Genomic DNA, 21,193 nt, shown 5'->3' with positions numbered 1-21,193 from the left:
AGGTCAGGATCAGGGTCGAAAAATCATATATTACATGCAGGAGTATCCTTTTTGTGTGTAACTGGATGAAAAGTGAGCCAGATGCAGCCGGATGTATGCCAGGGGAAAAGGCCTGAGAAGCTTGAAGGCATATTTAGTACCAGCGTACAGTAGAGACGGTGCCGCAGGCCTTTCCTGGTTGTGTAACACAAGCTTGTGCAGCTCAAATAGTGTTTTAATAGCTTGTCTCTCTGACTTAACACCAGGTCATGAAAATGTGTGCAGGGCCGGTTGCCGCTTTGCATGCATGTACACTAACTGTACAATCCTGAGGGTTCATTTAAACTCTCAGTTCTATATTGCTGTTTCTACACTCTCAGAGGCAAAACAAGGGCAAACTGCACTCATCTGCAAAACTTTATGGCTACTTTTTGTGACTCGGACTGTGACTAGTACTTAGAACCAGGTGTCCCTATTTTGGGCACCTGGTTTTGGGCATGACTAATTTTTTTGTCCGAAAGTTTAGTGACAATATTCGGGCTCAGAACGCGTCGCGATGTGACACATTATGAGCTTGTAGATAGGCTATTGTAGAGCTTGTAGATAGGCTATTTTCACAATTTGTTTATACGAGAAACTATATAGGCCATACGTGTTAAGTCGTGGAGATAGTAGCCGTAGTTCACATAATACGTCAAGGTGCTATTAGTGTGCAGTTGTGCACAAATTATATTATTTGTGAATTTGCCCCTAAAGATTTTGAGAACTACTGCACTAATGGATCAATTTAGATTTGAATATGTAAGAGTAATACCGGTATGTGGATCCATTGGAACACAGGTTATTTTTCCATAGTAATCAATGATGCATATTACATTAATCATCTTATTGACATTATACTGATTGACAAATCAGATAATCAGATGGATTTTGACTCATTAAAGTCATGTCACATGCTATGTTTAGGTTTAAGCATGTGGTGTAAACTTCATCACCATCATGATCAATGCTATCAAAATACAACTTTAAGTGTGAAGTATGCTAAAAACTTTATGAAAACCATTGCTTTCCGTCAGCATTATAGAAATTGCTTTGATAACACTCAAACTGTATGATTAAAGACAGAAAGTAGATGTGGCATGTCCTTCGGTGTAGATCTGTAGTTAATAAAGAAGAGACAATAAACACTATGGAAAAAATGTAAAGCCTGCGTGCTCGGAAATGGCCCGTAGTAAAAATGGACTCTCTTCAGTGTTAAAGGAACACTCAGGATTTAACAATGCAGCACTTCAAGGATCGGGCAGTGGGTTGGAAAACCATAGCACCTGATTACCTTTCGTTTGACACCCATTACTGAATGTCTCTAGCCTTGGTTTTTGGTCACTTCAAAAGACAGAGGCATTTGGAGGTCTTGTATATTGAGGATTTTATAGTCTTGGCAGTACAGTTATAGACCACCCTGCCGTCTTTGGTATCTAGTCTACTCTGTACTTATGTGAGCTATGCACGTGGAGCCATCAGCAAAGCCAGGTGATACTATGTACTATGTTTTTAATTCCAAGGACCCTGAGGGTGACACAATTGATATGAATTGGTGTGTTCGTAAAAATAAAATAAAAATAAAACATGCTTAAAATAGTTTGACTGAGAAAGGCACCTACCTGGCTTGATTTCATCTATGACAAGCATCATTACAGCACAGCAAATCAAATTACAAAACTACAGTAAGATACGAATGCAGATGAAATTACAGATGGCTCTATCACAGTTTTTTCATGTGCCTCATTAACTTTAGCAAGCAGTTTTCCAGCCCCAACTTCCAACATCTGATTGTGAAATGTTACAGCGATGATAAAGCAGTACCCTGAATGCCTCTTATGTGTTCACGGAATACATTTACCCAGAGCCTTAGAGAGAGAGAGAGAGAGAGTTGCGCCACCTCCGTTCACTTCATCGGGCCAGTCGAATGGCAGCTCTTCTACTGATATTAGTGAATAGTGACAAATCCCTGAACCGGAAGTTGACGGAATGCATTGGGGTCTATGACAAATGAGTCTCATGAACCGGTGCTGCTTTGGTGGAACTCGCCTTTCAATGGCTCTGCATCTACCCATAAAGCTAAACTTAAACAGTTTATGCATTCTGTGGGTCAATGGTGCTGAGACCCGTTTGTACTACTACTCCCTATGTCAAAGTGCAACTTTTGTACTTGTAGTGTATAAATCGTAATTTACTTAACAGTTGTGTTTTTTTTTGTGATTCTTCAACGCTAGTGTAAGAGTCATTGGTGTCATTAGGACATCATTTCAATGTGTTTGCTGCCCATCATAGGGTATTGTTGTGCAAGTTAAGGTTGTTGCAGGGTGAATGGGAGCCTCATCATTACTAAGCTACGACCGGTCAGAAGCAATTAGCATGTGACTGGCAGGATTTGAAGGGCTACATCCCAAGGTGTCTCGTGAGATGCCCTGTGGGTGGAACACAACAATGCAAAAATGGTAGCATTCTTAAGTAAGAATCCATGATAGTTATGTACACTTAAAAGTTCTACCAAAATAAATTGTGATGTTTCAAGTCGGTAATCATTTCTTGCATCCTTTTAACCACATGAACCATAGCATCCTTATCCTGGGCTTGTCACAATAGGCGGATATTCAGCAGAAATAGACGATTCTCGGTGAAGAGATAGAGATTTGGAGCAGAGGGAAAGAAGGATTGTACCAAGTATACTTAGTTGTAACTTCTTGTAAAAGAGGTTTAAATGGTTTTATCTACAAATGTCTATTGGTATCTAAATACAGTTAATTTAAAGATGTTTTTATATCATTATAATAAATGCTGCTGGGTACTAGTGCCCGACAACATTTTGGAACGGAACTACAATCTGTCAATAACTTAACTACATTTATGGTGCTTATGACATTTGCCAAGTGCTGTCGGCAAAATAGTGTTTAATAATGTTTTGATAAGTTGTCAAAAACACATTTACACATGCAATAGTTATTGTGATTTATCAAATAAATATATTTTTATTGAAAAGGTTACACAGTATGACTTTTAACAGCTTTAACAGCCCTCTTGACATGCATAGCTCCCCCTGAAACACCCCCGCTGGACTGAGTTGGCTTTTAGAAGCAGGGGTGATAATGGGAACTGTGACATCGGAGGACAATGGAATGGTGGAGGGAACGTGAAATTGTGCATGAAGTGTGTAAGAGTTGAGCAGAAGGTTATATAGACGTGGCCATACTGTTGATGGGTAACCGGAGAATAGAAAGGGTATGATATTTCCTCCTGACATGGGAAAGGTGTAGGCTGGCTTGGCGTGCTTGCCCACGCATGCTAATGGAGAAATATAATATGGGAATATCTACTGCTAAAGCTTTATCATAATCTCTAAAGCAGTGTTTCTCAAACTTTTTCATTCAAGGACCTCCGTATGCTATGCATTAGGCCACAGGCCACAATTGGATACTTGTTTTAAAATCTCTGGTACCCCAATCTACACTTGCAGTGTAAAATCCTCAGTGCTAATTTATCTCTGTGGTTCATTGTCAAAGTTACACACATACCCATAAGGGTCTATTTGGTTACTAACTATCAATAATTTAGCTGGGGACCCCCTGGAACCCCCTCAAGGACCCCTGGGGTTCACTGGACCATACTTTTTAGAACTACTGCGCTAATGCATCAATTAGTGAATAATTGAATATGTAATAGTAATATTCGCCGTTTGGAGAATATCATCACTGTCAGACAGAAATCTTATGTCTCCAAGTTTCATCTTTAGATGCGTTTTCATAAATAAATTCATATAACTAGACTGGATCCATTGTAACACAATTTTCTGAAATGTCATGGTTTTAGTCGACATACAAGGTTTCCGTGCGACAGTGGCGATCAGTATCACATTGTTTGTATACTACTTATCTCTAGCCTATGTGTGTCTGGCTCCAAGAACTCATTTTTGCTGGGTTTGGTGGAATTTCACAGGTACTTACCACACTGGGGTTTTTTGCATGACTTTGCTGTTCTCCTCAGAGTTTTGCCAGGAAACAGACTTGGGCAGGCAAATATCCTGACAGTGTTACATATCTGCATGCATACCACAATCTATAATGACTAGCTGGTTGTCTGAAACACGAACAGGAATTTATCTTACGTGGGTGTTGTTATTTATTTTTCCTTTGCAACAGTGCAAAACTCTCAGCTCGTGATCACCCTTTACAGTGATTTTTTTTTCTACTTATAACTAACGTAACAACCAAACCTTTTGGAAATTGGTTGAATATTTAGCGAGTTAATGATTTTGATTAATTGTGTAATTAAACCTGCTTAAATACACACACGTTATATATTACGCAATAATAGGAGGCACAGTTTGGCCTCGACCCATAGGCGCATTTCTGTGATGTGGACCATCAAAAATAATTAGATATTTTTTCACGGCATACATTATACATTACGATTTAGCGTAGCAGATTAGACTAGTGAGCTTCATGCCCAAGAGCAGAACCCTCACTCTGTTTGACATGAATGGAACGCAACTATTAATTCACATGTTTAATTTATTATGCTAATTAGTTATTAGTTCTTTTCTTTTATGCTCTAATTCCTTTATCTGTCTTTTTAACTGAACCGATGAGCAATTTAATTTCAGTCGCTTGTAATAATGTTGACGTGAGAATAAACATGGGTTCTGATTCTAATTAGTGTCATTTGATGACAACTGTGAAGGACAGGTATTTATGTCAATCTGGCTGCCAGGGGAAAATACACTTTATTCACTTTACTTATGTTCTGGGCGGGAACCCCTTTTTTTGTTTTAAACATTATGTTATAATTTAGCTATTGAAAAATAGCAGATCTACAAGTGCGCGCTACGAGCTTGTAGGTCTGCAAAAATTGTGAAAATATTTATATTTTGGAAAACTGGAGGATTTAGAAGATTGAGGTCAGGCCTAAATGGATTAAACGGCCTTCCATTCTGTCTTGGAATGGTCATGACAGTTTGGTCACTTTGAATATTACTGTTATATCGATTGCTTTCTTGATAATGAAGGATTATGGTTAATATACTGTCTTTATTACTGCTATATTTTTAATGATAACCATTTTTTATTAATATTTTCTAAATCTGGAATGACTGATATTGGTTTGGATGTCAAATGTGATTGTCTGCTGCTCCAACTTGTTGTGATACTCAAATGGACAGATTGTAAAACTGCAAATCATCATATCTATCTCACATTGCATACTTGTGGGTGCACATTTGTGTAAATAAATATGTGTGAGTCTGTCTGTCACCGTAACTATGTGGGTCTGTATACATTTGCATGTGTATGAGAGTGCATTCCTCGAAGTACACTGCAAAACCAGAGACACATAAATGTCACCTGTTGATGGGAGAGCTCTCTTAGGGGGAAAAACATTTACGATACACAGAAATATTAACACTCGTATCAGATTTGTTGAACCACGCTGGAAGCTTAAAATAGGGTGTCTGTAAATCAAGGATTCACTCTAAACCCAATGCCCAGAGCCACACAAAACAATCAAAGTAGCTTAAATCAATTCCCCCTTTTTCAATGATGTCTAATGGAGGCCAATGAACATCAGATCGCTCTTTCTCGAAACGTCCTGAAGCGAATAAATGTGTTGTTAGTAGAAGAAGTAATGGATAGTTGGTACTCTGTTAGTTTCTCGGGACAGATTGTTGGCTCAGCCAATGTTCAAATGTACACCTATCGGTCTACATCGGAAGCACTGAAAAAGCAAAGAAAATGACTTAGCTGTACCGCCACTTCCATTTCACCCTTGCTGTTGAGCGAATAAGTCTTAACAGAAATCCAAATTAGACAAATCCAGGAATGGAAATTCAAATATGTATTTTAAAATACATCCCACAACACCGTGTTGTGAGTGGCCGAATACCCCCGAGTGTATTGTTGCCGACTTTTATACATATATTCTCTGTAGCATTCGAAGACCGTGGAAGAGTTGACTACTGCTGTGTCAGCTGACACCTTGTGCTAACGCAGCGTGGATCAGGCTCTGCCGCGATGGTCCACGTTGTACTGTACAGCTCACAGAGTAACTGACAGAGGAGTGTTGACTTAATGCATGTTAGTATGGAGCTGAGAACACAGCCTTACATCTGTCTGCAGTCGCAGAGAAGAGGGATGAGATCTCTCTCTCTCTCACTCACTCACACACATGACACCACACCGCACAACCGCGCCGCTAACACAGTCACATGTGCACTGACGCACGTCCTCCGTCTCTCACACCCAAGCTCCTCGTATATTGTTTAGTTTTTGTCCTGCAGCGAGTAAATTCCCCTCTCGGTGGATGAAAGTTTTCAGGGTCATTTACACCCAACGACTGTTTGTCTTTTGGGGATTTTGTGGGGGTGGAGTGGTGGGTAGGCTGGGGGTCTGAATGTGTTAGCTGACATGAAAGCTGTGAAGGCCTGACAACATGTAGACCACTGTGGTGCCGTTCCATCAAATTGCATTGCATCTCTGTCTTTTTGCTCTATGCTTCTTTCTTTCTTTCTTTCTTTCTTTCTTTCTTTCTTTCTTTCTCTCTCTCTTTCTCTCTCTGTTGCTCTGTCTTAAGTTTTTTTCTGTGTTGTCAAAACAAACTGTTGCTGTTTGTTTTGACTGTTGGTTGGTGGCTTTTCTGTCTGTCGTCTGTCTGTTTGTCTGTCTGGCTGCAGTGTGTCTGCCTCTTCGTCTGTCTTTTCCTGTTGTAGTCATTTCGTTTTATAGACTTCACAGATTTAATGTGAAGCAGTTTTGTTAGAAGCGAGATGTTGTTATAATTTCACGTCTGTGCATATTTGAAAGCATATCATTTGGTGGTGGTAATAATTTACTTTTGAATTGATGTGAGATCAAATTATCAAAAACATCTTCATGACATTTTAGCCATGACATGCAAATGCCACTTTGTGTTTAATTCCACAAAGTGAATATAAATGTCGCAAAAGACATTTTGTTCCTCAGTCAAGCTAATCCTGCAGTGAAGTCATTGGAACTGGAGCGCAGAGTGAATGAATCAAGAGCTTCCAACATAGTTGAAAGTTTTTCATACTTTGATTGGTGTTCATATAACTGTGGTTACGAGACTGTGGCTCAAGATGACTTAAGGGTCTGTCCATCTGTCTTTCTGTCTTTCTCTGACCCTTTATGTCACTCTATTTGCACCTCCACCTCTCTCTCTCTCTCTGCTCCCTCTCCCTCTGTCTGCCTCTCTCTTCCTCTGCAAGAGTTCAAGAAGGCATACAACCTAAAACGTCAAAAACAATCTTCTTCATCGGTCTCTATCCATGTGTCTCTCTCTCTTTTGGTCTCTCTCTCTCTGTTATTTCATTATCCAAGAACATTTTTGCGTATGTTCCCACTTTCGGTAAACATCTTCTCATATCTCGAGTCGTTTCTGATAGAAGTTCTTTTGGGTCCATAACCTCACATGACTTTGGCAGTGGCTTGTTTACATGTGCAGCAGTATCGGCAGCCTCATGGAATGGATAATGACATTTTTATGAATACCAAACTGTATCCCATTTGCATGTTTTTCATATTTCTGTGTTGGTGTTTATAAGTTTGTGGCGACGAGGCTGCGGCTCGAGTTTCTCCCTCTTTCTTTTATCTCTCTATCTATCTCGCTCCACGTCACTTTGGTTTCCTCTTGTTATGCTTGCATCTTTTTCTTTGTGTCTTTTCTTTTTAGTTCCCCTCTTGCTTTCCATCGGCATCTCTCCCTCTACGTCATTCTCTCCTTTACCGTTCTTAAGGAATTGTTATTGTCTGTCTGACTATCTAATCTCTCTCTCTCTCTCTCTCTGACCACACGCCATTGATCAGTACTCCACCACAACCAGATTGGGTTCTTGGATGGTTTTGGGCACCAGGTTCTCTTGTTTTTCCATGACACAGACACATTCTTCTAATGCAGTGTGCGACGGAACATGAGACTACGTGCATACACATACATTACACATACATTACGTAGATACACATAGGTCCATCCATCCATGGGTCGGCTTCGCTGAGGGCTTTTGTTCAAGTTTATTGCTCAAGTCTAAAGTAACGGATGAATGTAAGTGGTATGTACTATACATGTGTATCTGTTTGTGTGTGCGTGCGTGTGTTTGTGCGTGGGTGTGTGTATGTGTGTGCGCGTGTGTTTGTGCGTGGGTGTGTGTATGTGTATGTGTGTGTGTTTGTGCGTGGGCGTGTGTATGTGTGTGTGTGTGTGTGTGTGTGTGTGTGTGTGTGTGTTGTTCATGCCATACTTGGGCTCTCCAGTTGCCAGGATGTTTTGGGTCTGAGTTTGGGCCAACGGTTTAAGGCAATTGTGGGTAGTATAGTAAATAGTGCTGTGTGGTTACTTATGTTCTAAGCTCGCCCCCTCCCCCCCCCCCCCCCCCCCTCTCTCTCTCTCTCTCTCTCTCTCTCTCTCTCTCTCTCTCTCTCTCTCTCTCTCTCTCTCTCTCTCTCTCACAAGGTCGAACGTTGTAGATCTATTGCTGGCACTTGTGTCAGTAGTTTTCCCCTCCAATGCCAACCACTTCTGGCCATAACAAAGAGCTGTTTTGTTTTACCACCCATCACACGGTACAGTCCGACAGACCACCGCCGCGGCACCGCTATGTGTTCATAACAGACTTGTGCTTACGCTATACGCCATGAAGGACTCTGTTGTTTCTTAAACCAGCATTTGGGACCCAAAAGGGTCCAAATTGATTAGCGGGGTCACCAAAGATCTTCTGATATTTGGCAAGCATTCAGCGAAAATGGCTGATCTACAAGCTTGCGAGGGCTTATAGATGGTCCATGTTCGCTCTTTTTGCATACAACAAAGTGTATAGGGTTTAAGTGGTTCCTGATTTAAACTTGCTGCATGGTGTCATGCGGCAAGGTGTTTTCAGCTTTAGTCAGTTATTGTGGCCATAGGTCGCAGTTTACTATGAAAACCTGCATTTCATGTCAGTCAGTCACGCCTCATGTCAGTCCATGGCCGTCTCCATATGAAGATCAAGACACTGGATAGCCATATATACATCATCGTCATACATCACCTAGATCTGCATACTGGAGCCAGCCAGCATCTGACCTCACAGACACCATGTTGATCTCATCATATCCTTAGATCTCCATATATGGAGCTGACCTGTTCTGACATTCCATATGTTGATTACTTCCCATTACCTGTCCATTCAAACTCTAGCTTGTTCCTTGTTGTTGTTGGTGTGTTGAGGTATAATGTCAAAAGGGAAGCTATAAACGCCAACGCGTCACACATAGTTTATTCAGAATGGATATAATTATACTTTGCATTTGGCGCACGTTCCCTCTGTCTAGAGCTGCTGTAACATGCAAGGCTTCCAGTGTGTCGTTGAACGATATTTATTTATACAACCTTTGTAACAGAGGGGTCCATGTAGGAAGCCCATTAGTGACCCTTGGGACCTGGAAAGGTGGAGAAGTTAACCCCCCCTCTGCTCTCTGGCCTCCCACACCATGGACACGGCTCAGAGGCACCATGAGATGGATGGTGGGCACATCCGTCTGTAATCGCTTTCTGTATTTATCTTAGCCAAGTCTGCCATGATGTCACTCGTGTCATCTGTTACATGTCTGTCTGCCTCTGCAAAAACAATAACGTCCAACATCGTTGTGTCGTACAACACCATTACCCACATGAACCCTATTGTGTCAAAAATAGCCAGGCGACATCCAAAATCTCTATTTTCCGCTTTTTTGACATACAACAAAGTATATGGAGTTTTATGTGGTTAACAGAAACATTGAATGATTGGAACCTATTTCAAGAGTCAACTAAACCTTATGAAGTGTTAGGAATGGCCCCGCGCACCACTATGTCTATATCAAGTACCCTCAAAGTGCGTTGGTTTGAATCCCAGCATGAAATGGCACGATAATGTTGGCCTTGACTCACGCTGTCCCGAAGATTAACAGTGTTTCCCTTGGTCCACAGACAGCCATAGAGATTGATGGGTGTTTTCCTTGTGTGGCCCACTGTGTTCTCAAGACCTGCATGTTGACTCTCAATAGCCTGATGGACTGGGTGGCTGGCTTCTGGGTCACACTGGGGTTTTGTGGAAGTATGAGTGCCCTATGTTTAAAAGTGTGTGTGTGTGTGTGTGTGTGTGTGTGTGTGTGTGTGTGTGTGTGTGTGTGTGTGTGTGTGTGTGTGTGTGTGTGTGTGTGTGTGTGAGTGTGAGTGTGAGTGTGTGAGTGGGAGAACAGAAGAGCTTTGAGGTTGGAAGTTACCACTCACATATTTTGCCCCACTGTCTTGTCACTGTGAACATTGACGGATACCTGTGTGTGTGTGTGTGTGTGTGTGTGTGTGTGTGTGTTCGTCCGTCAGTCCACTCTCCCGCCCAGGTGCATTAAAAAGTTCCAGGTTAAAGGCTAATCAATGTTTTTCATATTCAGAGGTTTTAAATTAATCTGAGCGAAATTGATGCAATTGTCACGACTGCTTGTGTTTAGTGTAAAAGTAGTGTTATTAAGTTCTTATTCTTCTTTTGGCTAATTCCCATCGGGTCCGCGACAGTGGATCCATCATCTTTTTCCTTCTGGTTCTGTTTTCTGTCTACACTGTAAAAGTAATGCAAAACAAACAAAGGATTAAAGGAACACATTTAAAGGATTATTATATAAAGGATTATTATTTATTGCAAAACAACAAAGGATTCTATTAACAATTGCAATGGCTATATTCCGAAGAGACCCATTCCACATTCAGTTTAACCATTTGTACACTCAGAGTTTAAAGCGACACTATGTAACTTCTATTGTACTGAATACAATGATATTAAATCTGTTAATCTGTTAAATGTATACAAATGGGGTGGTTGTATTTGGTGTCCCTGCTCTTCTATTGAGACATTTAGATCCTGTGTCTAGGTGAGACATGACCTTTGACACCACCCTGTTTCTTACTTGACACAAATTCTGACCTGAAGTTCAAGATTAAATTCATCCTGAGCACTTTCAAGCTGTCATCCCTACTTTAGGGGATGCAATGGGTGTATTTTTATGTGTACATTTTCTATCTACACACTGGCAACGTGTTGCATCGCAACATATTAGACGCCTCGCGACACATTGTGAGCTCGACAGTGATGATATATCGTGTGTGCATGTGTGCATGCGTGTGCACTAATGGGGAAGAGCGCGTACGAAGAGGATTGGGACGTGTGCGGAGCTTGTCTGGTGTTGAGTGAGGTAGGGTAGAGCAGGGCTTTGAGAATTTGACATTTCAATCACCACAACCCCCAGTTGCTATGCGCGCAAACACACACACACACACACACACACACACACACACACACACACACACACACACACACACACACACACACACACACACCTCCAGCCTTTTTGGTTTGAGGCTGATTCCCTGTGACAACCTAAATATTTGGCCGCGTCCGGGCACCAAGGTAAATGCACCCCGCAAGAATGTTTTTACAAGGAGAGAGTGAGGTGGGAAAGAGAGGTGGGGGAGAGGGGGGTGGGGGGGGGGGGGGGATAAGAAGGAGAAGGAACATTTGATAGAGTGGAAGTACATTGCCTCTAGTCTTGTTAATATTTAAATGTGCGTGCCATTCGTTGGTAGCTTTGTAGCTCTTTTGCACCTGTAAAACCTGTGATGTGACAAAGTATTGTATACGGTAATGGAGGAAAATATATCCACAGCGGTGCGAGTGGAGGATGGATGCATGGGCAGAGTAGAAACATGATGGCTAGTGAGGATGACAAGGAAAGAACAGAAAGAGAGGCTTGACATAAGTGTGCGTATAAATCTTAAATCGGGTTCCATTGCCTTTTCTTGGATTCGTCTGTGACAAAAATAGCCAATCTACAAGCGCACAAACGCTCACAGAGCAACGAGATGGCACCAGTGCATAATTGTCTTTTACTGTTATGGCTCTCCTACGCGTAACTGTTTTATACTCTCTTGCAACACTCTCATTCTCTCAAGCCTTTTACTGTGTTTATGGCTTTCTCTCTTAACATCACTGGCTGATTAAATCTCTCTTTTTCTGTTCCTCACTCTCCCTCTATCTCTCGCTCTTGTCTCTTTCTCATTGTCACTGCCTCTCTCCACTTTCTCCCGTGCTTGAATTAAGTTGTCACGTAGGAAACCTAGCATGGCTATTATTGCCCCATATCCAATAGCAGACAAAGGAAGGGTCCTTTTGTCTGCTATTGGCAAATTAATTAAGCTGCCTTCAAAGGCATGGGTCCACTTTGAGCTTTGCAGAGTCTGCTGTAATCCATGAAGATAAGGCATTCGCACACACTCGCATACTCACACGCGTAAGGCATATGCATGCAGACACGTCTTGCGCACACACACACGTACGTACGCACGCACGCACGCACCCATGTGCGCACGGGGAGGTCATTAGTGACCCGCGGAATGCAGGGGTCAAATCTTAAAAGACCTGGCTGATAGAGGGGATGCATGGGATCAAAGCAGAGGGAGAGAGAAAGGGAGAGAGAGATGGATGGTAGGATGGATGGAAGGAGAGAGGAAGGAGGAAAGAGGGAGAGAGATAGATGGTAGGATGGATGGAAGGAGAGAGGAAGGAGGAAAGGGAGGACGGGATCAAAGGAGAGGGGATGCGAAGGAGGAAAGGGGGAGAGAGAGTGTGAGAGAGAGAGAGAGAGAGAGAGAGGATTGGGGAGCGAGGGAGTGCACAGTAAAATCGTCAGACTTAATTTATTAATTTGTAACTGTACCTTGTATGTAACCTTCCAGGTCATTACGGGCAAGTACCCATAAGGTTTACAGGTACATTTGGTTACAAAAAATTTACACTTAACAGTGTACAAATGTACACTGGGGATTTTTACTGTGTGGACACTTAAGCCCCAGCATCCGTATAATGTGGGCAACTTTAGCAGATCTACAAGCTCACATCACGACACGCTGTGAGCTTGTTTCGGCTCTAGTTTAGAGCCTTGACACGGACTCCGGTCAACCAAGTAGAGGGTAGCTTAAGCCCTCATACGTGGTTGACCGGACTTTAACTTTTAAAGTGGTTAAACTTCATTAATTGGAGTCCCCCAGGGGTCCATACTAAGCCCCCAGCTCCTTTCCGACCACACCACATCTCACCCAAGAACACGGACGCTCTCAGTGGTTCCTGGAGGTGGTTCCAGATGAATGGACCTTTCTTTACACGTCTGTAACTTTGAGAGTGTACAAAATACAAATGGGACAAATGTGTTAAATTTGTACACGTTCGCAGGGTTATCGGGGTCCTTGAAATAAAGAAGCATTGGGGGTTTAGAGGAAGAGAAGGGAAGCAGGGTGCGAGATGAGGACAGGAAGTGGAAGCAGGAGGCAGAGGGAGTGATTAAGTGCAGTACAGAAGAGATGACATTCCAGACATAATGCATAAGTGTGTGTGCGTGTGCGCGTAAAGCAGTTTTTATCCAGTGGAGATGTCACCTGGACGACCTGGTATACAGTCTACTCTGATCTTCAATGACATTCCTTATTCAAACCACATGGTTGGCTGGGTACGCTTTGGTTCCACCTGCTCGGTTCCCAAACAGTCAGTGAGGATTTAATACACAAAATGCCTCCTGAATACCTATAATGTCTGCAGTTGCCAGACGAAAAGCTAAAGTCCACATTTCACAACTGCCATGCATTCCAGTTTGGAAAGATCAAATTCAGTAGCTAACTAGAAATGCACTCTGTTGAGGTGCCAACTTGCGCCTTGCACACAAGTAGGCCACACACGCACCGACATACGGTGGACAACACAGACATACACAGCAGATGACAGTACTTGCGCGCTCTGCTTGCGCAAGTAATAAAGCCAACATCGGACGAAGCGACTCAATTCAGTGCCTAGCTAATAAATCCAACATGATTTCCTGCTACTGCTCTTTCTCTCAAAATTTGAGAGAGTGCAGGAAAAACTAACAAAATGAGGAACAAGCAGGTACTTACCACCGCTTATGTAGTGTGTGTGCCTTTGTTTGTAAGGAGGGGAAAGTGCCAAAAACAAAGCCTGGAGCAGACCACAGTTGTTGGGTGGGTTGGTTTCTTCACTGTCATGACTGTCACTGTCTGTGAGGAGAGCTGTAGAGTTCAACTGTATGTTTCCACCTGAGAGCTCATTGGCTGTTCCCACTCTCAGACACATACGCTCACCCACAGTGACAGTTTAATTTTGTCTTGGGAACTGGTCGTTATTTGCACTCAAATCATGTTTCAATCAAATCCAGTCGCCATACAAGGTAAACTTTATATAGATACGGTAGGAGAGTAAAACACTCCAAACTCTCACACAATGAGCGTGAGACACACCACACGCAATTGACTCGACTGCACAACTGACAAATCCAGCGACAAAGGGAATTCAATTATTGTATCAGTTATTGACCCATTCTGACCTGAGATCAGATTCATACGAGGTTTCCACTGGACACACACTGGTCTGATGAACCCATTCTGACCTGAGATCAGATTCTAAAAATGTCAGTCGTTCCTTAGATTTTTCAAAAATAGCAGACCTACAAGCTCGTATCGCGCCACTCGGTGGCGCGATATGAGCTTGTAGATCTGCTATTTTTCAATAGCTAAAGCATAACATGATGCCAACACCAAAATGGGTGCCCGGTCAGAATGGGTTAACTGCAGTTAAAAGCAGCCCGGCCAGGCATTCCCTGTTCGTCTTTCTTGTGGGAGAAACTCAAAATACGCACAATCGCACATAGTCATTCCATTGACCATAGGCTGCTATATCACCAATGGACTTCCATCCATATAAACTCACCAACATGTTCTTGTTTTAGAGAGAGAGAGAGAGAGACAGATATGCTGTGCGCTTCTGGCGACTGGACATGACCACCATCTACTTTTTAAATTTATTTTTAATTTTCTAAATATATTTATTGACATTCTTTTTCAATTTTATAAAACATTTGTTATAGTTCTGCTTACTCATGTAATGTGCATCTTTGGCCAACCATTTACACTTTGGTGCGATTGCATTCCCGGTCTACTTTGACCTGAAGTTTGACGTGAAATTCGCCGGACCTTCCTCTGTGTGTTAGCGACGCGTGTGACTGACTGACTGACTGACTGACTGACTGACTGACTGTCCTAGTCCAAGAGCACCAAGCAGATAAAATGTGGAGGGACCTTTGCTGGTAGATCTGTACTTTCTGCATGCGCAGTTGCGCACAAATGGGAGATACCAAGTCCAGTCGCCATACAAGGTAATCTTTATATAAATACGATAGGAGAGTAAAACACTATGAAAAACACAAATTTCTTTTTTTTTAATAAAAAATTCAACAAATGAAAGTTTTACAACTCCCCCCAAGGTTATTAAAGCTTAATAACCCCCCCCTTATCTGCACTATAGCAACTTTTGATGAATAACGAACAGTCCCTTATGATTTTATCATGTCCAGGCTGTTTCCACCAAATTCACTGTGATTTTCGTTAATGTAATGCAAGGCTATGACTGGCAATCGTACATCGGGCAATTCTCCCGTTGTACGGCAAAGTATCTAGATGAAGTGGCCAACTATTAGCTGTTTCTCTAATACAGTAGTTATGTCTTGTCAGTGTATCCCAGGGCGTACCCCAAATCGGAAGTTGACAAAGTTTGGAAAATGTGATTGTTTCCAGGATGAAACGGTCTACAGTACATGTTGACATCCATCCACATATAGCCTGTCTGTCTGTCCTCCCTTCATCGTGCGTTACATCAGAATCTTTCCCAGTCCCTGGTCTGTAAAAGCTTGGCCTCGGAACAGCTTGGATCATTCTCCCGAGCACCCGATAGGCCTTGTTTTAGGGCTGACTGCACTGTCTAAGATTTCACTGATAACATCGCTCATAAAGAACACGGTACCTCCCCTTGTTTCTGTCTGCCTCTCTCTTGTCTGTATGCTTTCTCTATCTCTCTCTCTCTCACTGAGATTTCACTGATAATGACTGTCCTAGTATGGGGGATTGGTATCTTTTTGCTCTTCCTCTCTCTAGTTGGGTGTCCTGGCTCTATTATACCCTGCATTCCCCATCTCTTTCTTGTTTATACTTTCACTCCATTCTCTTCAGGCTTTTACAGGGTGGCCAAGGTCAAAGCCACATACATGTAGATCTGTCCCTCTGTCTTTATGTATGTCCGCTCAAAAGTACTCCAATCATCATCACATCTTGTGTTGCTTGCTATGTGCGTGCGTGACATCATGAAACAGAACCAACTCTAGCCATAAAGAAGTCTGCACGACCTGCATGGTGATGGAAAATGACTCATGAAGAGTGTGAAAGTAGTGAAGCACATTTTTGTAGTTATTGATGAAGTATGCGATCACTATTTCCATTTGAGCCATCACCTCCTGCAGGCCAGGCAACATTCCCACAAAGCTACCAATTTCTCAATGCAGGGATAAAGCCATACATCTATCGTTTTACTGTATGCACTATACAGACAACACTGCATGGTGATCATTTGGTTAATAAACCCACACATAGTAACACTATACTTACTATCCTTTATACCGCACACTTACTATCAACAGATTGGACAAGGAGGCCACACTGATCTCCTCTCCTCTTCACTCACTCACTCACTCAGTAGTGTGGACTTCCACCAAGGCCGTAAACACTTTCCAAGTTTCTAATTTGAAAGGTTTGGCCTGAGAATGTTCTTACGCTGTTCCATCGCCCAATGTCCCACACCGAAAACGGACAATCTAGAATCACTGTAGGACAGACTTTATTCTCGGTAGCATGAATGTTTACAGCAGCGCGTTTAATGTCGGTATGACTACAGGTTCAGGAGATGCATTAATTCCACTTGAACGTTTGGCGTGATGGTGGTGCTAGATTAGAAGAAAGGTGTCGTGGTGGTCACCAAAATCGTCTTCATTTTAGGAGTATGAATGTTCACAGCAAATTCCATGGCAACCTCGCTGTTGCTTTTCAAGCTATCGTGCTACCAGGGAGGGTGCCTTTGATCTCAGTCCGTGCTTATCCGAGACCCATAAAAAGGAGCACAGTTTACTGTTAATCGTTAGCTATCTCACTTTCCTCCCAAATATTGCTCCTAAAAAGTCTCATTTACCTTTTGGTCTGGTTTACTTTGGGCTGTTGAAAGAGGCATGTCTTGGTCTTATCAGATCCCACATCGCGGCCAGCTTCGCCCTAAGAAATGTAAACAAGGTAACCTTTTCTCAGCAAATACTCCCATAAGCATGTGTGTGCCCACATTCTGCAACAACACGACACGAGGAAGGGCGAGGACAGCATAGAGAGTGTTCAGCTGAACACTCCAGATCGCCACATGTGGGAATCCAGTCATGATGCTGGGCGGGCGCGCACACACACACACACACACACACACACACACTCACACGCACGCACGGGCGCACACACGCACACGGTCTCTCGATCTCAACAAGTGGAGCATTTCCATGACAAAGGGCAATTATTGACTTTCATTGGCTCCGCTCGCTTTGATATCAGTTAGGGGTGTGTGTGTGTGTGGAGAGGGGCAGGGGGGGGGGGTCCATGAAAGGAGTGAACAGACGAGTGGGAAAATGCACCCACTGACCCACGGCACACAAACACAACAGGGAAAGTGGGGAAGGGGTCACAGGAAGAAATGTCATTCGTTCAGCTTCTGTCTTTCAGGTCCTGCTTTACTGTCTGGCCCGGGACCTTCCGCCTTCCCCCTCTCTCTCTCTCTCTGTTCTCTTCTGCCACCCTTAACACCCATTGCATTTCTCTACCTTTCTACCTCAGACCCATCTCTCCCTCTCTCTCTCCCTCTTTTCTTTTCCATCTTTTCACCCCTGTTGGTATGACTGATCCTCACCGCCCACTCCTACTCCTCCTCCTCTCCCAGCCATAATTTAAGGGGCTGAAAGGCAGAGAGAGAGAAGAGAGGAGAGGAGAGGAGGGTTGTGGAGAGAAAAAAGGGGAGACCCTGAAGATGAGGGCTTTCCTCCAGGACGCGGCACAGATGTGAGGGTGTGTGTGTGTGTGTGTGTGTGTGTGTGTGTGTGTGTGTGTGTTTTGTTGGAACGGAGTGGGGTGGGGGGGGGGGGGGTACTGGCGATAGGCTAATTTGCGCGGCATAAAAGGCGGACCCCCTTTTCATATGCAGAGCACCACTTTGATGAGCGGCCCGATGAAAGCCGGAGGGAGCGGAGAGCAGAGGAGAAGGCGACAGTGGGGAGTTCTTTGTCCGCTGACAAGAAGGCATCTGCTGCGCTCAGCCCCTCTCCTCCTCCTCCTCCTCCTCTACGCTGTCGCTCGCCACAATGGAAGCGGCCTAAAGAGACCCAAAGCGTCATTTCGATCTCGTCGTACGCCGGTGTTGCTCAGCCCCCAAAATAGCCGATCTACCAGTACAGTTCCATAGAGCTGGTAGATCGGCTAGTGGGGGGGGGGAGCCAATATGCACCTTTGTATGCCGGAGCATACATTGAGGGACATCGAGGGTACCTTAGAAAGCACACAGAGAGGAGAAGAGAAAGCACTTGGTTTGGCTGGTTGACGTATGGGCATGCATATTAATACAGAATGCACGCTCACACTGTGCATGCGCGCATGCATACGTGCACATGTGGCCACACTACCAAAGCCGCTACACTATATACACACACACACACACACACACACACACACACACACACACACACACGGAAGGTGCACACATGTTGAGTGAAACATCCCAATGTGAAGAAGATGCATGATGGGTAAACACACACCCTCTGTTCCACGGCTGACAGAACAGTTCCTCACTTTGATGGACTTATGTAAACTTGTTATGTTTTGAGGGGAGAGCTCAGTAAGAGATCAGTGGATTGGGTGTGTGTGTGTGTGTGTGTGTGTGTGTGTGTGTGTGTGTGTGTGTGTGTGTGTGTGTGTGTGTGTGTGTGTGTGTGTGTGCGCGTGTGCACTTACGGTTGGGATCATAGGCTGTAGGCTCACCAGGGCTCTCTCACCAAACACTGGCTGATTTCACGCTCTCACAGTGGCTGTTGTGCCACAGGGCAGCCCAGAGGGGGCTTGTCACTGCTGCGGACCACTCCAAACCTGAAAACACATCACCGTCCTAAAGCGCTGCTTCACAAACACTGGGTCGGGACCCATGTGCGGGTCACGGGGGGGGGGGGGGGGGGGGGGGGGGATCGAGTAAAAATCCCATTTTCTTTTCCTACAACAAAATGGATTTTCCACAAATTGACACTGAGAATTTTACAAGTAGTAAAATTATAACCTATTGGAACTCTGGTAGTGTTACATTTACCTGTAAAGATTTTTTGTTTTTTAATCCTCCGAGTTAACCCTTAAATCACATAGTCTAAAGTTCTGTACTATTAAGCACCTTTTAGAATTCATTGTTTCACTCACTTACTTACGAAAAGCAAAAGCACATTTGTAAAGAGTGCTTTGGATAAAGGCCTTCATTTATTTACCATTTAACCACTTGGACACCAACATTCATATTCTGTGGGTAACTTTAGCCATTTTCAGCAAAGACGTTTGGTGTAGACAGGAAAAAGTGCAGAGACAACTCGGGTCCATTTTACTAAGGGTTTTAAGAGGTTAATAATGTAATTGTCATTCATGCAATATCATTGTTTGATTCCAGGTGATCTTTGCCCTGAACCAGACGTTGCTACAACAGGAGTCTTTGCGGGCCGGCAGCCTCCAAGTGCCCTACACCACTGAAGACCTCATCAAACACTACAACTGTGGAGACCTGAACTCCATCATCTTTAATCATGATACGTCACAGGTTGGTGTCTCTCTGCCTCTCACAATTTGTACATTACTGCATTACGCATTATATGAGATAATCGCAATTGTTATTGATCATGATCTCAGTTACTTTTGTATAATCGTTCTGTGTTCAAAAATATTCATACATTTTCCGAAAATACCTGAAATGGCACATCTCCACTATTTCTTATGGTAGTAAAATGTTACATTTCTCATCTACCCTGTGCATTTTTTGCTTACAAAGCCTAACAGCCCCACAGAAAATGTTTGTTTCATTTTCACCTATGCTTGCTGAAAATAGCACATCTAAAATGAAGCATTGATAGCTTGTAGATTGTCTACATTTGGCACGCGACAGCATTTTATATGGCAAAGTATTCATCGGGCTTATCTCTGCGAGGGCTTCTCTTATACCTTCTGACAATACAACACACTTTGATGTTGTAAGAACAGTAGTTGATCTTACGCACCTGTTCATTATTCTATCGTAAGTAGTGGTAAACTTACATTCACTTTCAGTCTAGTTAATAAGCCACGACTCAGTTTGACCTCTTGATCTTTAGGAGTGTCCCTGTGACATAACCCTTCACCTCTGACTCAAACCTCTGACCCCCCCACACACACATACACCCCAACCTCCCACCTCCTCCCCTTCCCCTTTCTGCCAACCCATTTACACTCTTCTGTGCAACCTACTGCTGTGCACCCTACTGCCCTTCATTCATCCTCTCCCAACACTCCCACTACCCTCCAGGCTCTCCTGTGTGAATGCTTTCATAAGTGAATGCTTTTATAAGGGAATGCTTTCATAATCCCCTCTTTCTACATGTCTCCTTACCTTCCACTCTGCTACCGTGTCCAATCCCAGGTGCCCAACTTCAACAACGTGACCCTGCCTCCCAGTGAGCAGGTGACGGCCCAGGAAATAGACAGCTACTTCCGACAGGAGCTCATCTACAAGCGCAATGAGAGGATGGGCAGGAGAGTCAAGGCAATGCTGGAGGAACATCCAGATAAGAGTTTCTTCTTTGCCTTTGGAGCAGGTTGGTCTACATCCATTTGTTTTCTTCTTCTTTTTAAATGCTCTTGATTTCTTTGCATGACCATTTCCGAAGTGTCGATGTGACACTTACATTTTAGATTTCAAGCATGTTAGGCTTGACAATCTAAGGTTTAGAGAGAAGGACAATGTTTTGTCTCCTGTTCACACTAGAACAACACATTTGTGAATAATAATTTAAAAGGTCAGTTCATTTTATGTGAGCCTCATTTCCCCATTTTTTGGCACAAAGAAACTTTTGGGCAACACGCTGCTAACCAAGTGCTTACTGTGCATCAGTATGTCCTTTTGAAAATTTAAATAAATAATAAGATCCAGATCCATACACGTTTAAGTAAT

The 21,193-nt window shown here is 43.2% G+C and overlaps 1 protein-coding gene across 1 annotated transcript in view; it reads left to right on the top strand.

Moving 5' to 3' along the window:
• trabd2a (TraB domain containing 2A) overlaps window positions 1-21,193 on the top strand; it is a 74,653-nt gene that overhangs the window by 8,687 nt on the left and 44,773 nt on the right. Inside the window, exons 3-4 of the mRNA XM_080755336.1 lie at window positions 19,664-19,810; window positions 20,663-20,837. Coding sequence (XP_080611462.1) covers window positions 19,664-19,810; window positions 20,663-20,837 — 322 coding nt within the window. The remainder of the gene's footprint in view (window positions 1-19,663; window positions 19,811-20,662; window positions 20,838-21,193) is intronic.

Source organism: Protomyctophum bolini, assembly GCF_963924005.1.
Source record: "Protomyctophum bolini genome assembly, chromosome: 22".
NCBI lineage: Eukaryota > Metazoa > Chordata > Actinopteri > Myctophiformes > Myctophidae > Protomyctophum > Protomyctophum bolini.
Note: the sequence above shows the minus strand (reverse complement) of the source record. Positions and strands in the feature narration are given on the sequence as shown.